This window comes from Lithobates pipiens, unplaced genomic scaffold (assembly GCF_037356315.1).
Source record: "Lithobates pipiens isolate NorthernLeopardFrog02 unplaced genomic scaffold, aLitPip1_a1.2 Scaffold_28, whole genome shotgun sequence".
Lineage (NCBI taxonomy): Eukaryota > Metazoa > Chordata > Amphibia > Anura > Ranidae > Lithobates > Lithobates pipiens.
Window position 1 is genome coordinate 189,740,859 of NW_027507789.1, and position 16,454 is coordinate 189,757,312.

At 41.0% G+C, this 16,454-nt stretch overlaps 1 protein-coding gene across 2 annotated transcripts in view; it reads right to left on the reverse strand.

The window, feature by feature from the left end:
- Nucleotides 1–6,183: 6,183 nt before the first annotated feature.
- ASIC2 (acid sensing ion channel subunit 2) overlaps nucleotides 6,184–16,454 on the reverse strand; it is a 1,070,968-nt gene continuing 1,060,697 nt past the window's right edge. For both annotated transcript variants that reach the window (XM_077460169.1, XM_077460168.1), the window contains exons 9-10: nucleotides 12,821–12,889; nucleotides 6,184–6,615 (exon numbers count right to left, since the gene is read on the reverse strand). In XM_077460169.1, the coding sequence (XP_077316295.1) occupies nucleotides 6,514–6,615; nucleotides 12,821–12,889 (171 nt within the window). In that variant the 3' untranslated portion in view covers nucleotides 6,184–6,513. The remainder of the gene's footprint in view (nucleotides 6,616–12,820; nucleotides 12,890–16,454) is intronic.

Sequence of the window (16,454 nt, forward strand, 5' to 3'; positions counted from 1 at the left end):
TTGCCACATCTTACCACTGGGATTTTTGCCCATTCCTCCTTGCAAAACTGCTCCAGCTCCTTCAAGTTGGATGGTTTGCGCTTATGAACAGCAATCTTTAAGTCTGACTACAGATTTTCTACTGGATTGAGGTCTGGGCTTTGACTAGGCCATTCCAACACATTTACATGTTTCCCCTTAAACCACTCAAGTGTTGCTTTAGCAGTGTGTTTGGGGTCATTGTCCTGCTGGAAGGTGAACCTCTGTCCTAGCCTCGAATCACACACAGAGTGGTACAGGTTTTGCTCAAGAATATCCCTGTATTTAGTACCATCCATCTTTCCCTCATCCCTGACCAGTTTCCCAGTCCGGACTTCTGAAAAACATCCCCACGGCATGATGCTGGGATAGTGTTCTTTGGGTGATGCGATGTGTTGGGTTTGCGCCAGACATAGTGTTTTCTTTGATGGCCAAAAAGTTCAGTTTTAGTCTCGTCAGACCAGAGAACCTTCCCCCATACATTTTCTCTCACATGCCTTTTTGAAAACTCAAAACTTGCCGTTTTGTTTTTTGCTGAAAATAATGGCTTTCTTCTGGCCACTCTGCCATAAAGCCCAACTCTATGGAGCATATGGCTTATTGTTGTCCTATGTACAGATAATCCAGTCTCTGCTGTGGAACTCCTCCAGGGTTACCTTAGGTCTCTGTGCTGTCTCTCTGATTAATGCCCTCCTTGCCCGGTCCGTGAGTTTTGGTGTGCAGCCGTCTCTTCGCAGGTTTGCTGTTGTACCATGTTCTTTCCCTTTGGTTATGATAGATTTGATGGTTCTCCTAGGGATCATCAAAGATTTGGATTTTTTATGACCTAACCCTGACTCGTACTTCTCAACAAAATTGGCCCTTACTTGTTTGGAGAGTTCCTTGGTCTTCATGGCAGTGTTTGGTTAGTGGTGCCTCTTGCTTGGGTGTTGCAGCCTTTGGGGCCTTTAAAAAAGGTGTGTATATGTAATGACCGATCATGTGACACGTAGATTGCACACAGGCGGACACCATTTCACTAATTATGTGACTTTGGAAGGTAATTAGTTGCACCAGAGCTTTTTATGGGCTTCATAATAAAGGGGTGAATACATATGCACATGCCAATTATCAGTTTTTTATTTCTGAAACATAGTTTTATGTATATATTTTTCTAAGTTTACTTCATCAACTTAGATTATTGTGTTCTGATCCATCACATATAATTCAAATTAATTAAAAAAACATTGAACTAAATGCTGTAATGTAACAAAATAGGTAAAAAGCCAAGAGGGGTGAATACTTTTGCAAGGCACTGTATGTGAGAGGATTTATTTAATTTCGGTGTATCACCTGTAGCTAGTCATTTCATTGGGTGTATGTTGTAACGGTTTGCATCCACTTTAGGGGCAAGTTAAAGAATATTGTTTAGGTTGCAGCACTTGGCCCTATTGTCAAACTCCACGTATCTCCAAAACGTTACCTTGTAATGCCCCAGCAGTTCTGCATTGTGTGTGAGAATATTGAGGACCCCCATAACCGGGACCACCGGAGAGTGGAAAGTGCCAGCTACCAGAAGAATAAGAAGTATTATTCTTATTCCAATCCTCCTGGACGAAATGACCATTTAACCTTTGTAGTGTACAGAGGATGGGAATATTAGATATACCCAGAGTTCGGCTTTAAGGGTAAATTTCAGACTTGGGGGTTGGTTTCTAGATAATAACGCACTCATGTCGTTTCTTTTTTTGGTGATGAATTATTCTCCATTTGCTTTTTTTTTGCATTTTCTTTGGGTGTGAAATTTGCTGCCAGTAATACAAGATGCAGCCAAAAGGACCAGGTCAATATTTTCATGAACAAAAAGAGCGTAGAAACCAATAAACATGGAAACAAATACTTGTAAAACACAGAAAGCTTATATTATAGACACAGATGAAAGGAGCCTTTGTTTTGCATTTACTGCAGGATTGAAACTACTCTTTATTTCGCCAAGGGTGATATCAATTCCTTACCTTCCATGTATATCTCATATCTCTGCATTAAATGTACCTAAAGAAGTGACTCAAGGCAAACACTGCTTGTCCTGAAAATGTCATAACGTCCCTTATGTCTTGCCTATGGGGGTCACACAAGTCCTCCTTGTGCATGTGTCACCATGGTAACAATCTTGTATTGGCACCCCTGATCTTTTCTGACAAGCCAGTGACATTTGTAGGTAGTGACCAGAATTAACATGGCTGAATCAGTAGAGACTAGACTGGAAGCATTCAGGGCATTTCCTATTTTTAGTTGTCGGTTACTTGTGGTTAGTCTTTAACCACTTCAGCCCCGGAAGGATTTACCCCTGACCAAGCCCTTTTTAGCAATATGGCACTGCGTCGCTTTAGCTGACAATTGCGTGGTTGTGTGCCGCTGTACCCACACAAAATTGATGTCCTTCCCCCCCCCACAAATAGAGCTTTCTTTTGGTGGCATTTGATCGCTTCTGCGTTTTTTTTATTTTTTGCACTATAAACAAAAATGAGTGACAATTTTGGAAAAAAAAAGCAATATTTTTTGCTTTTTGCTATAATAAATATCCCCCCAAAAAAATGTCTCTCTCAGTTTAGGCCAATATGTATTCTATTATGTGAAAAAAAATCACAATAAGCGTATATTGATTGGTTACCGCGTCTACAAAATAGGGGATAGATTTAGGGCATTTTTATTATTATTATTTTTTATTTTTCTTAGTAATAGCTGCAATCTATTTTATTTTATTTTTTTATTTTTTATCGTGGCTGTGACATTGCAGCGGACAGATCGGACACTATTTTGGGGCCACTGGCATTTATGCTATTATTTTTTATTATTATTATTATTATTATTTTTTATTAGTAATAGCTGCGATCTATTTTTTTTTTTTTTTTTATCGTGACTGTGACATTGCAGCGGACAGATCAGACACTATTTTGGGGCTACTGGCATTTATACAATTATTTTTTTTTATTATTTTTTATTATTATTATTATTATTTTTTTTATTAGTAATAGCTGCAATCTATTTTTTTAATTTTTAAAAAATTGTTATAGTGACTGTGACATTGCAGCGGACAAATCGGACACTATTTTGGGGCCACTAGCATTTATACAGCGATCAGTGCTATAAAAATGCACCGATTACAGTGTAAATGTCACTGGCAGGGAAGGGGTTAAACACTAGGGGGCGATCAAGGGGTTAAGTGTGTTCCTTCAGCGTGTTCTAACTGTAGGGGGGGGTGGGCTCACTAGAACATGACAGAGATCACTGGGAGCAGTAGATCCCGGTCATGTTGCTAGGCAGAACAGGAAATGCCTTGTTTACGTAGGTATCTCCCCGTTCTGCCACGATCACGGGCATCAAGTTCGCAGAGCACGCGCCCATGACAAAGTGACATACGGGTATGTCATTTTGCTCTCCTGTGCCACTTTGTCGACGTATATCGGCGTGGTTGTCCACTTCCCGCCTAGCCTATACCAGAATGATGGCCGTGAACTGGTTCTGTTATCCTGACTGGGCGTCATGTGACATCCAGTAGGATAATATGACGGCATGCGCCCGCGGGGATGTGCAGTGCGGCGTTCGCTAGTGCAGTGTGTCATTCTGACATGCCGCATTTCCATTCATAAGAAGCCTCTGACAGAGGCTTCTTCTGACATGCCGCATTTCCATTCATAAGAAGCCTCTGACAGAGGCTTCTTACCACGTGATCAGCTGTGACCAATCACAGCTGATCATCGCTAGAACCCGGAAGTGCCGGTAAACGTCATTCCTTGATTCGCTCTGACGGGGAGAGCCAATCGGCAGCTCTGCCTGTCGGGGGGGGGGGGGGGGGGGTTCTGTGCTGATAATCGCACCTTTATAAATTTATTATAAAAAACAAAGTATGGAACTTACAGAAATTGACGTCAATAAAAGCCTTTAGTCTGATGTGCCGGCCGGCAACCTGCATCCAGGTGCCCCTGGACGACGTAATCTATTATGAAACGCGTAGTGCGGAGCGACACGCTGACGTCACCTCGTATGTTACTGTCCGTTTCCTAGAAGGGACGGGTTGTCTGATCGTGCGCCGGCCGGCACATCAGACTAAAGGCTTTTATTGATGCGAATTGCTGTAAGTGCAATACTTTGTTTTTTATAATAAATTTATAAAGGTTTTACACTATTGGAGAGTTTTATTTTATATGTACTACGTGCATCTATGCATCGGTCTGAATGGTATTGAGGCGGGCTGAGGAACCCTGAGCGTGCTCGCTGCACATTGGAATTAAGCTGTGTCTTACAATATATGCTTTCCTTGATCCTCTGTAGCGGGGGATCACGGTCATCTGGTAAGAAGTAATTCCCTCTAAACTTGGTGGTGGATTCACCACGCTTTTATTAGTATTTGGAGTCGACACTGCACATAAAGATGGACTTGATTATTGATTAAGATTTGAGCACCGGTGGATTGTTTGCAGATGGACTTTATTGTTTTTCTTTGCATTTCATTTTATTTTTGTTCACTAGTGGTATTTGATCAATTAATCTTTTTCACAATATAATTAACAATTACGATTTATATATTACGTTTGTATACTGGTATAATATGCATTGATTTAGTTATATTCATGATCTATACATTTTAGTGCGATTCTATTTTTCTTTTAATTTCTTTAAAATGTTACTATAGTGTGTATGTGTGTGTGTATGTATATGTATATATATATATTATTATATATCTGATCTAGAGTAATGAATAGCCAGTAAAGTCAGCTGATCTGTGTAATTGTTCTTGATAAGAAATGAGTAAAGTCACAGCAAAGACAGCCAACTATTTAAGAAGTTGCTCAACAATGCCAGCCCCTATAGTTCTGTCAGTGGACCTTTCCATTAGGGCAGCCATGTTTCCTTTAAAAGGTCTCTTTAACATTTTCAGCAGGGAGATGCGCCACTAAAGACAACCATGGAGTTTCAATCATTCTACATTCTCTTTTATGTAAAATAAAGAATTCCATAGGGAGGACAAATTTCTTTGCAATACTGGTGACCACCAGTATCCCAATGACCAAACACAATTCTGTATAGAACCATTGTGGGTGAATTATATTTCAGCATTGACTTCCCTGGTGCTCAACTTGTGGCCAGTGCTGCATATTGACCTTAGGTACCTATAGTGCAGTCCTCAGGTGAGCAACAATAATCCTGCCCTCAGTGCTGCTTAACTATGGATACGGTGCAGTGAGTGTGCATTGTCACCTTAGGACAGGAAATGTCCTACTGGCAGAATCATCAGGTAGAAATAAAGGTAAAGAACCACACAGCTAAATCCTGGAAATCTTAAATGCCTGCACTGTAAGCCCTTGTACACACGGTCGGACAATCCGATGGAAAATGTCCGATCACACTGTGTTGTCGGATAATCCGACCGTGTGTGGGCTACATCGGACTTTTTTCCTTCGGAATGTCCGACCAACAAAGTTTGAGAGCTGGTTATAAAATTTTCCGACATGATCCGATCGGACTTTGGCTGATTGTTTGTAGAGAATTCCGATTGGACAAAGTGCCACGCATGCTCAGATCAAATTACGAGACCAAAGCTATTGGCTACTAGCCTGAACATAGTCCCGTCGTAACGAAATAACGCCATCACGTTTCAAGCGATCGGATTTTCCGACAACTTTGTCCGACCGTGTGTATGCAACACCAGTTTCGGGCAAAATCCATCGAAAAAAATCCAACAGATTTTGTTGTCGGAATGTCCGACCGTGTGTACAAGGGCTAAGGGTTATCGGCTCGTTGAGCCTAAGGAAAAGGCACTCAAAGTGGACTGTTCTTTTGCAGACTCATGTCCAAAGCAGGGCTATGGGATCTGATTGGTTACTAATATGTGTTCCTTTGCAAAGTGCCATGGTTTCTGTTGACCTATTTGTTTTATTCCCTTATTGTTTCTTTGAGATGCACTTTTTCCGGCTTGAAGGACTGTACGGTATTCATAGGAATGCAGTTCACCAGCTTATAGTGAGCTAATGATGATGCTTTTTCTCAAAAAGCACTTTCACCTTCTAAGACATTATTTCTACAGTATCTGGACTACTGGAAGAAGATAGTGCCCTGTTTTTTGCTTAGGTCAAGCATACATATATTTTTTTCAGTTGGTTCACCATACACAAATTACAAGATGCATTTTGCCATTGTATGAATTTTTATTTTCATTTTCTTTTTTTTTCTTTTTTATATAAAAACCACTTGTTGAACCCGCGTAGCACACAGAGCTGTACGGAGAGCAATAGGTGTGCATTGTGTGTCTGTGTGGGGGGTTTCCTCACACATCATATGAGGATCAGTGCTGTATACACTGCAGGCATGCAGGGCTGTGTACAGTTGGCAGTATACAGATCTCTTTTCATGATAGTCCCCTAGTCCCTTTACCAGGGTGTGCCGGGGCATCCCTCTTTGACCACCATGCTGTGTCCGCTATACTTTTGGCACAAAATAAAGAGTGCTTTCAAAATGTCAGCAGGCAATTTCTTCCAGTGTCCCCAGTGTGGCCTGCAGTGGCACCGTCACAGTGTGGCTAATGGTTTCTGAATGGTTTGGCATGTTGTCACAGGTACTCTAGAAGGGAAAGAAACACAAATGGTTACGATGATTATTCTTCAGGAGCTTGCGAGTGAACTTTAGAGGGTAGGCTAATTTATGAAAAATGTTCATACATTATCTCACAAAAGCGACTACACCCCCTCACATTTTTGAAAAATGTTATTCAAACTTTTCATGTTACAACACTGAAGAAATTACACTTTGCTACAACGTAAAGTAGTGAGCTTGTATAACAGTAAATTTGCTGTCCCCTCAAATTAACTCAACACACAGCCATTAATGTCTAAACTGATGGCAACATAAGTGAGTAAATCCCTATGTAAAAAAAAATCCAAATTGGGCCCAATTAGCCATTTTCCCTCCCCGGTGTCATGTGACTCATTAGCGTTACAAGATCTCAGGTGTGAATGGGGAGCAGGTGTGTTAAATTTGGTGTTATCACTCTCACTCAACATGGCACCTCCTAGGGCAAAGAACTCTCTGAAAAAAAAAAGAATTGTTGCTCTACATAAAGATGGCCTAGGCCATAGATCCTCAAACTACGGCCCTCCAGCTGTTGCAAAACTACACATCCCATGAGGCATTTTAAAACTCTGACATTCACAGACATGGCTAGGCATGATGGGAATTGTAGTTCCTAAACAACTGGAGGGCCATAGTTTGAAAACCCATGGCCTAGGCTATAGGAAGAGTGCCAAGACCCTGAAACTAAGCCGCAGGACAGTGGCCAAGTCCATACAGTGGTTTAACAAGACGGGTTCCACTCAGGACAGGCCTCGCAATGGTCGACCAAAGAAGTTGAGTGCACATGCTCCGCGTCATATCCAGAGGTTGTTTTTGGGAAATAGATGTATGAGTGCTACCAGAATTGCTGCAGAGGTTGAAGGGGTGGGGGGGGGGGGGGGGGGTCAGCCTGTCAGTGCTCAAACCATACGCCACACAATGCATCAAATTGGTCTGCATGGCTATCATGCCAGAAGGAAGCCTCTTCTAAAGATGATGCACAAGGAAGCCCGCAGTTTGCTGAAGACAAGCAGACTAAGGACATGGATTACTGGAACCATGTCCTGTGGCTTGATGAGACCAAGATAAACTTATTTAGTTCAGATGGTGTTAAGTGTGTGTGACGACAACCAGGTGAGGAGTACAAAGACAAGTGTGTCTTGCCTAAAGTCAAGCATGGTGGTGGGAGTGTCATGGTCTGGGGCTGCATGAGTGCTGCCGACACTGGGAAACTACAGTTCATTGAGGGAACCATGACTACCAAAATGTACGGTCAAATACTGAAGCAGAGCATGATCCCCTGCCTTTGGAGATGGCCGCAGGGCAGTATTCCAACATAACGACCCCAAACACACCCACTATCTTGTTAAAGAATCTGAGAGTAAAGGTGATGGACTGGTCAAGCATGTCTCCAGACCTAAACCCTATTGAGCATCTGTGGGGCATCCTCAAACGGAAGGTGGAGGAGCGCAAGGTCTCTATCATCCACCAGATCCGTGATGTCTTCATGGAGTGGAAGAAGACTCCAGTGGCAACCTGTGAAGCTCTGGTGAACTCCATGCCCAAGAGGGTTAAGGCAGTGCCGGAAAATAATGGTGGCCACACAAAATATTGAAACTTTGGGCCCAATTTGGAAGTTTTCACTTACGGGTGTACTCACTTTTGTTGCCAGCGGTTTAGACATTAATGGCTGTGTGTTGAGTTGTTTTGAGGGGACAGCAAATTCACACTGTTATACAAGCTGTACACTCACTACTTTACATTGTAGCAAAGTGTCATTTCTTCAGTGTTGTCACATGAAAAGATATAATAAATTATTTACAAAAATGTGAAGGGTGTACTCACTTTTGTGATATACTGTATATGTTTTATGTAAGTATGGAAAAATTATTTGTGCTCCAATTTACATGTGGAAAATGATACAATATCTTAAAAGGATATTTTATTATATATATTTTACTATATATAATAAAATATTATAATATAATAAAATTAATATTATATATATTATTGACATTATATCAAATTGTCTTAGTATGTTTACATTTTTTTTTTCTGGGCATGAAAAATGTTACACCTCTGTTAGAATTGAGTCTGGTGTAAATTTACAGGATATAATTCTCTGCTATGGTGTAAGAAAAAAGGATCAGTAAGACAGCGCACAGTGGTACATTGCGTAAAACTCTATGAAGCATCAGAACTCTGCCCTCCACTCACAAAACACACCATGGAATGCATTTTCTCTCATCTCTGTCTTTTCTTCATTATTTTTTTCCTTTCAACAGAATTGTAAGAGGTTAAAAGATGACAGCATAGCATAAGGTGACAGTGACAACAATAGTAGTGTATAGACTTCACTTAAAAAAAAAACAAAAAACGTTTTACAGATAGAGACCTCTGCCTTTTACATATATTTGGTACTCTCAATGGACTTCACCAGATGAATTTTGTGTGGGTTTCTGGTATATGGGGCAGTAATAGAATTCTACTTGATTGAGTGTAGACTGTTGACATCAGAACCCACAATGCACAGCTGCATCTATTGGAGCTAGTGGCCGGTTTAGGTCACATGACTTTCCCTGCTTATACCACTCAGGTATCCGCTTTCAAACCCTGATTACTATCCCTGATTTCAGTGGATCAAAACATTGAGTTGTTTTTTTTTATATAGTCAAAAAAGTTATAATAGCGTTCATAGCATTGAAAAGGGTTTAAACCTTCCATATCGGTTATACATACATTTTTATTTATTTTTTATTCTTTATTTGGGACAGGGTGTATACAGATAAATAAAGGGCCAGTACACATTCCGTACCATTACATACTGTACAATTATAAGAACACAGAGTATACCCGACATGAAGGTGATTGTGCGTAGACTTCATTTCTATCCAAGAAACTCTCCATAGAATCTGATTCTGCTGACCCGTGAAGGTTGAATATACATTATTATTATTATACAGGATTTATATAACACCAACAGTTTGTGCAACGCTTTACAACATGAGGACAAACAGTACAGTTACAATACTGGAGGAATCAGAGAGCCCTGCGCGTTCGTTTACAATCTAAGTGATACAAAAGGTAATAATTGTGGGGGGTGATCTGATGGAGAAAATCAAAGTACAATTGTTAGGTGTGGGCAGGATAAGCTTCTCTGAAGAGAAGGGTCTTCAGGGATCATCAAACAGGGTAGGAGATAATCTGACAGATTGGGGATTGGAGAGGCTCTAGAAAAGTCCTGGAGGTGAGCATGAGAGGACCGAAGAGAATGATTAGGTTGGTATTTTGAGGCTAGGTTAGTGATGTAGCTGTGGGCCAAGTTGTGGACGGCTTTGTAAGTAGTTAACATTTTGAATTTAATTTGTTGGGTGAGCATAAGCCAGGGGAGGGATTGACTGAGAGGAGTAGCAGACACAGAGCAGTGGGTAAGGTGGATGAGCATTTGTGATGGGCTGGGGGGGGGGGGTAGACTATGTAAAGGTAAGCCAATGAGAAGGGAGTTGCAGTAGTCAAGGTGGGAGATGAAAAAAAGAAATAAAAAATTAACAGTTTTTTGCAGGTAATAAAAAAAAATGCATATTTTTTTTTCTTAGGAGTCTGTAAAGCATTGCACCCACAATTATCATATCACAGGTGCAATGCCAGGCTCCTGCAGACTGTCAGTATAGTTACTGAAGTCCAGGAAGATCAATAAACTAAAAGAGTGCTCAACAGCGCCCTCGCAGTTCATTGAAAGCTACAAGCTGTCTACTACAGTGGAAGACGGTAGTTGTAGTTTATTTACAGACCTCTGTGAATGAATGACACAGCTGTGTGGGCGGAGCCTTGCCTGGCCATACTGTTTTTGTGATAGCTGGTGCAGGGAGAGGATCCCCTACCTACTGTCACAATAAGCGTTTCGGGTCATAGTGTTTTAGTAACATGTTACATCCTGAATATGTATGTAACATTACTAAAGGTGAACTTATCCTTTGATTTACAGTGCCTTGAAAAAGTATTCACCCCCTTGGCATTTTGCCGTGTTTTGTTTCCTCACACCTATGCAGATTTAGTGCATTTTGCAGATTTGCACTACAGTCCATTTAACATGGTTTCCTATGGAACACGTTCTGTAGTGCAAATCTGCAAAATGCAAAAAAGCACAAAAAATGCATAGGTGTGAATCCAGCCTTAATATGGATTGTTTGAGGATTTGCATAATTTAATTTAAATAACATGCCCACAACTTTGAAGATGTTTTGTGTATTTATGTTTTTATTGTGAAGCAAACAACAAATAGGACAAAATAACTGAAAAAGTCAATGTGCATAACTATTCACCCCCCTAAAGTCAATACTTTGTAGAGCCAACTTTTACAGCTATCACAGCTCCAAGTCACTTTGGATAAGTCTCTATGATCTTGCCACTGGGATTTTTGCCCATTCCTCCTTGCAAAACTGCTCCAGCTCCTTCAAGTTGGATGGTTTGCACTTATGAACAGCAATCTTTAAGTCTGACTACAGATTTTCTATTGGATTGAGGTCTGGGCTTTGACTAGGCCATTCCAACACATTTACATGTTTCCCCTTAAACCACTCAAGTGTTGCTTTAGCAGTGTGTTTGGGGTCATTGTCCTGCTGGAAGGTGAACCCCCGTCCTAGCCACAAATCATACACAGAGTGGTACAGATTTTGCTGAAGAATATCCCTGTATTTAGCACCATCCATCTTTCCCTCAACTCTGACCAGATTCCCAGTCCTGACTGCTGAAACACATCCCCACAGCATGATTAAGTGTGCGGATGGTGTCCTTTGGGTGATGTGATGTGTTGGGTTTGTGCCAGACATAGCGTTTTCTTTGGCCAAAAAGTTCAATTTTAGTATCATCAAACCAGAGCACCTTCCTCCAAACGTTTTGGGAGTCTCCAGCATGCCTTTTCACAAATGCAAAATGTGCCATTTTGTTTTTTTGCTGAAAGTAATGACTTTCTTCTGGCTACTCTGCCATAAAGCCCAACTCTATGGAGGGTATGGCTTATTGTCGTCCTATGTACAGATACTCCAGTCTCTGCTGTGGAACTCTGCAGCTCCTCCAGGGTTACCTTAGGTCTTTGTGCTGCCTCTCTGATTAATGCCCTCGTTGCCCGCTCCACGGGGTTTTGGTGTTTGGCCGTCTCTTGGCAGGTTTGCTGCTGTGCCATGTTCTTTCCATTTGGTTATGATAGGGATCATCAAAGATTTGGATATTTTTTTTATAACTTAACCCTGACTTGTACGTCTCAACAACAATATTCCTTACTTGTTTGGAGAGTTCCTTGGTCTTCATGGCAGTGTTTGGTTAGTGGTGCCTCTTGCTTAGGTGTTGCAGCCTCTGGGGCCTTTCAAAAAGGTGTGTATATGTAATGACAGATCATGTGACACTTAAGCCCCATACACACTATCCGATTTTCTGCAGATTTTTGTCTTCAGATTTACCAAAACCATAAAATATGAGGTCAAACCTTAGGAGTTTCAATTTGTATGTAATCAGGCAGGCCCTTCTACTACATGGTTTTGGTAAATCTGAATACAAAAATCAGCAGAAAATCTGATGGTGTGTATGGGGCTTTAGATTGCACACAGGTGGACATCATTTCACTAATTATGTTATCTAATTGGTTGCAGCAGAGCTTTTTATGGGTTTCATAACAAAGGAGGTGAATGCATACGCACATGCCAATTTTCAGTTTTTTATTTCTGAAAAATAGTTTTATGTATATATTTTTCCAATTTTACTTCACCAACTTAGACTATTGTGTTCTGATCCATCGCATATAATTCAGATTAAAAAAAAACATTGAACTAAAGGCTGTAATGTAACAAAATAGGTAAAAAGCCAAGGGGGGTGAATACTTTTGCAAGGCACTGTATATTGTTGCTTTATAACGTGACTGTAAAATAAGGTTTAATGCCCTTGAATAAACTTTCAGTGTGGATTATTTTGGAAATGTCTGAGAGCAGACCTTAGGCTGGACTACAAAAAAAAAGTTAATCTGTTTTGACAGTCAAGAAAAGGTTAGGCAGCATTACATACTGAATATCTCAGGTACTACAGCACTTAAGAAAAAGGGGACTTTATGTTCCCTTTTTGAGCAATACTTTTTGCTGTGTTTATACAGTATATTACTGACTCGTTTTGTATATTTTCTATAACATTCGTTCATATAAGTGTATCCATTTTCCAGTCTTTATCTCACCAGATCCTCTGTATGTCCTCCTTCCTCATGATCCTTGCCCAACAGATCTAACAGCTTTTCCTTGATCAGCTAAAAAATAAAAAAATATTGTGAAATTTAGTAGAACAGGGTGAGGAACATTAATGTTTGAATGTTAAAGCATATTTATTAAGGCAGCTTCAAATCTTCAAGAAGATTTTCCAGAAAAATGAAATCCCTTTTATTGAGATGGTAGGTGGCCCTACATCCCGGAGCTTGGGCTAGAGCTACACAGAAGAATTTTAAAGGCTCAACTCTACTATTAAAATTAGGAAAATGGTTCCCTATGGCATGCTACACAGACATTAGCCTTAGTTCAACAAAGAGCATTAAAGAGGAGTTTACTTCCTCTTTCATTCCCTGCAAAGGTAAAGCATAATGGATTACTATGCATCGCATAATAGCCCATTATGTGTCACTTACCTGACACAGGAGCCAGCGATGTCACCGCTGTCCCCTGTAGTCCGGCGCATCCATCTTCTCGGTGGGGTCTCGCAGCTCCGCCGCTGTCATTCGGTGAAGCTGCGATGACGTCACTCCTGCGCATGTGCACGGGAGCCTCCACTCGCGGCATATCGTCGTTGACCGCAGCGCGCTCAGTGCGCCTGCGTGCCGCTGTCTACGGCGCATGGGCCGTAGACAGCGGTGCCTGTCTTTCGGCTAATATCTCCTAAACCGTGTAGGTTTAGGAGATATTTCTTGGACCTACAGGTAAGCCTTAATCTAGGCTTGCCTGTAGGTCAAACTGTGTTGTAAGGGTTTACAACCACTTTAAACAGGGGGATGATAATGCACCTACCCTCCCCCCCCCCCCCCCACACTGTCACACCCACGGTCCTTCACCTTATGGTGTGGCTATTTTTAACGTTTCCTGTTGAATTTAGAAACTCCGCACTTGAGTCTATTAGACTTTGCTAGACCCACGTCTCATATATGGCTATCGCAGTTGTATGGCGGTACTTCAATGTAAAATACCCTTTTGGGATACAGAAAACCTTCCTGCGAATTGAAAAATGTAATCTCTTGATTGGCTGTCAACTGCGAGCAGAAAAGTGATCTACTGTAGATTGCGTTTCAGAAGGTGGTAAAAGCCTTCTACCCATGTGAAAGAGGCCTTGTGCCTTTTGAATTGAATATTGTGCAATTATAATATATATATATATATATATATATATATATATATATATAATTTCTACTACATCCCATTTATTACCAATTGAAGCCCAAGCCTTTTTCTGACACTTGCTTACAAATTAAGATGTGTATTTTTTTTTTGCTAGAAATTACCTAGAACCCCCAAACATTATATATGTATTTTTTAGCAGAGACCCTATAGAATAAAATGGCGGTCTTTGCGATATTTTATGTCACACTGTATTTGCGCAATGATCTTTCAAACGCAATTTTGTTGGGGAAAAAATACACTTCATTTAATTAAAAAATAAAACTGTAAAGTTAGCCCAATTTTTTTGTATAATGTGAAAGATGATGTTATGCCGAGTCAATAGATACCCAACATGTTCTGCTTTAAAGTTGCGCACACTCGTGGAATGGTGACAAACTACAGTACTTAATCTCCACAGGCGACGCGTTAAAATGTTACCCGTTTAGAGTTATAAAGGAGGTCTTCTGCTAGAATTATTGCTCTCACTCGAACGATCACGTCGATACCTCACATGTGTGGTTTGAACACTGTTTACATTTGCAAGAGTGACTTATGTATGAATTCCCTTTGGTGCATGAGCATGGAGGGATGGGGTACTTTAAAAAAATGTTTTTTTTTGTTATTTAATTTTATTTTTACACTGTCCCTTTTTTAATTATTATTTTTTTGATCACTTTTATTGCTGTCACAATAAATGTAAACATCCCTTGTGACAGTAATAGGCAGTGACAGGTCCTGCTTATGGAGGGATCGGGGGTTTATAAGACCCGAAACCCCTCCTTTGCACTTGAAAGTATTCAAAACGCCAAGATCAGCGTTTTTTAATACTTTAAATATGTGAAAACTGGCGCCGTTGGTTCCAGAGTAAACATGGCAATGTTGATTCTGGGTTACTACATCTGAGACCTGATTCTGGCTTTGTTTGGGTCTCCGGCTAGCCAGGGGCTGTGCTGGCTGGTCACTCGGGACTCTCGCTGGAACAGGAGAGCCCAAGGCGAGCGGTGGGAGGGGGCGCTGCTTGTAATAACTGCCTAGCGGCTGTTTAGCTGCATCGGTTGTTATTACTAGATAGCCGACCGTCGGCTCTAAACAAACGGTACCAGGGTGATGCCTGCAGCTGCGAGAATCATTCCGGTACAACCACTTGAAGCCAATGACGTACAAGTACGTGATGTGGCAGCAAGTAGTTAACGACTTCAGCCCTGGATGGATTTACCCCCTTCTGGACCAGGCCCTTTTTTTGTGATACGGCACTGCGTCGATTTATGTACTCAAACATAATTGACGTCCTTTTTTTCCCACAAATGGAGCTTTCTTAGATAGATTTATGTCATTTATTTATTTATTTTTTTATCGTGACGGCGGACAAATCGGACACTTTTGACACTATTTTGGGACTATTGGCATTTATACACGATCAGTGCAATAAAAATGCACTGGTTACTGGATAAATGACACTGGTAGGGAAGGGGTTAAACACTAGGGGGCGATCAAGAGGTTAACTTTGTTCCCTCAGCATGTTCTAACTGTATGGGGGATGGGCTCACTAGAACATGACAGAGATCACTGTTCCCGATCACTGGGAGCAGTAGATCCCTATCATGTCACTAGGCAGAACAGGGAAATTCCTTGTTTGCATAGGCATCTCCCCGTTCTGCCTCTCCATGCCACGATCCTGGCGAACAGCGAGTTTGCGGGACCTGCAGGTACGCTCGCGCTGCTGTCAATCTAAACCAGTGACCCGGGAGCCGGGGGCCAAATCCTGCCATCTGTCAATGGACGCAGCAGGACTCCGGAGCGTGCCCACACGGAAAGCAGCTCTCCATGGGGGCACTCGAGAAGAGGAGGATCCAGGAGCTATACGGGGGGGGTCATAAAAGGAGGATCGGGGCCACTCAAAACTCTTGCACAGGGGAGGTAAGTATAACATGTTTGTTATTAACCACTTCAATACAGGGCACTTTCGCCCCCTTCCTTCCCAGCCCAATTTTCAGCTTTCATCGCTCTAGCGCTTTCAGTGACAATTGCGCGGTCATGCTACACTGTACCCAAATGAAATATTTATCATTTTGTTCGCACAAATAGAGCTTTATTTTGGTGGTATTTATTCACGACTCCATTTTTTATTTTTTGCGATATAAGTGCAAAAAAAGCGGAAATTTGGAAAAAAAAACAATATTTTCTATTTTTCTAATATTTTCAAATTTTGTCATAAATTTAAGCCAAAATGTATTCTGCCACATGTTTTTGGTAAAAAAAATTCTGTTAAGTGTATAATAATTGGTTTGTGTGATCACGGACATATGTACGCAAATGATCATGTACATATTTGTGCAGGTGATCATGTACATATGTGTGCACATAATCATTGGGACATGTGATTTTAGTGGGACATATGTGGGGGACATGTTTTTATTATTAGGGACATGTGTTTTTATTATTTGGGGACAT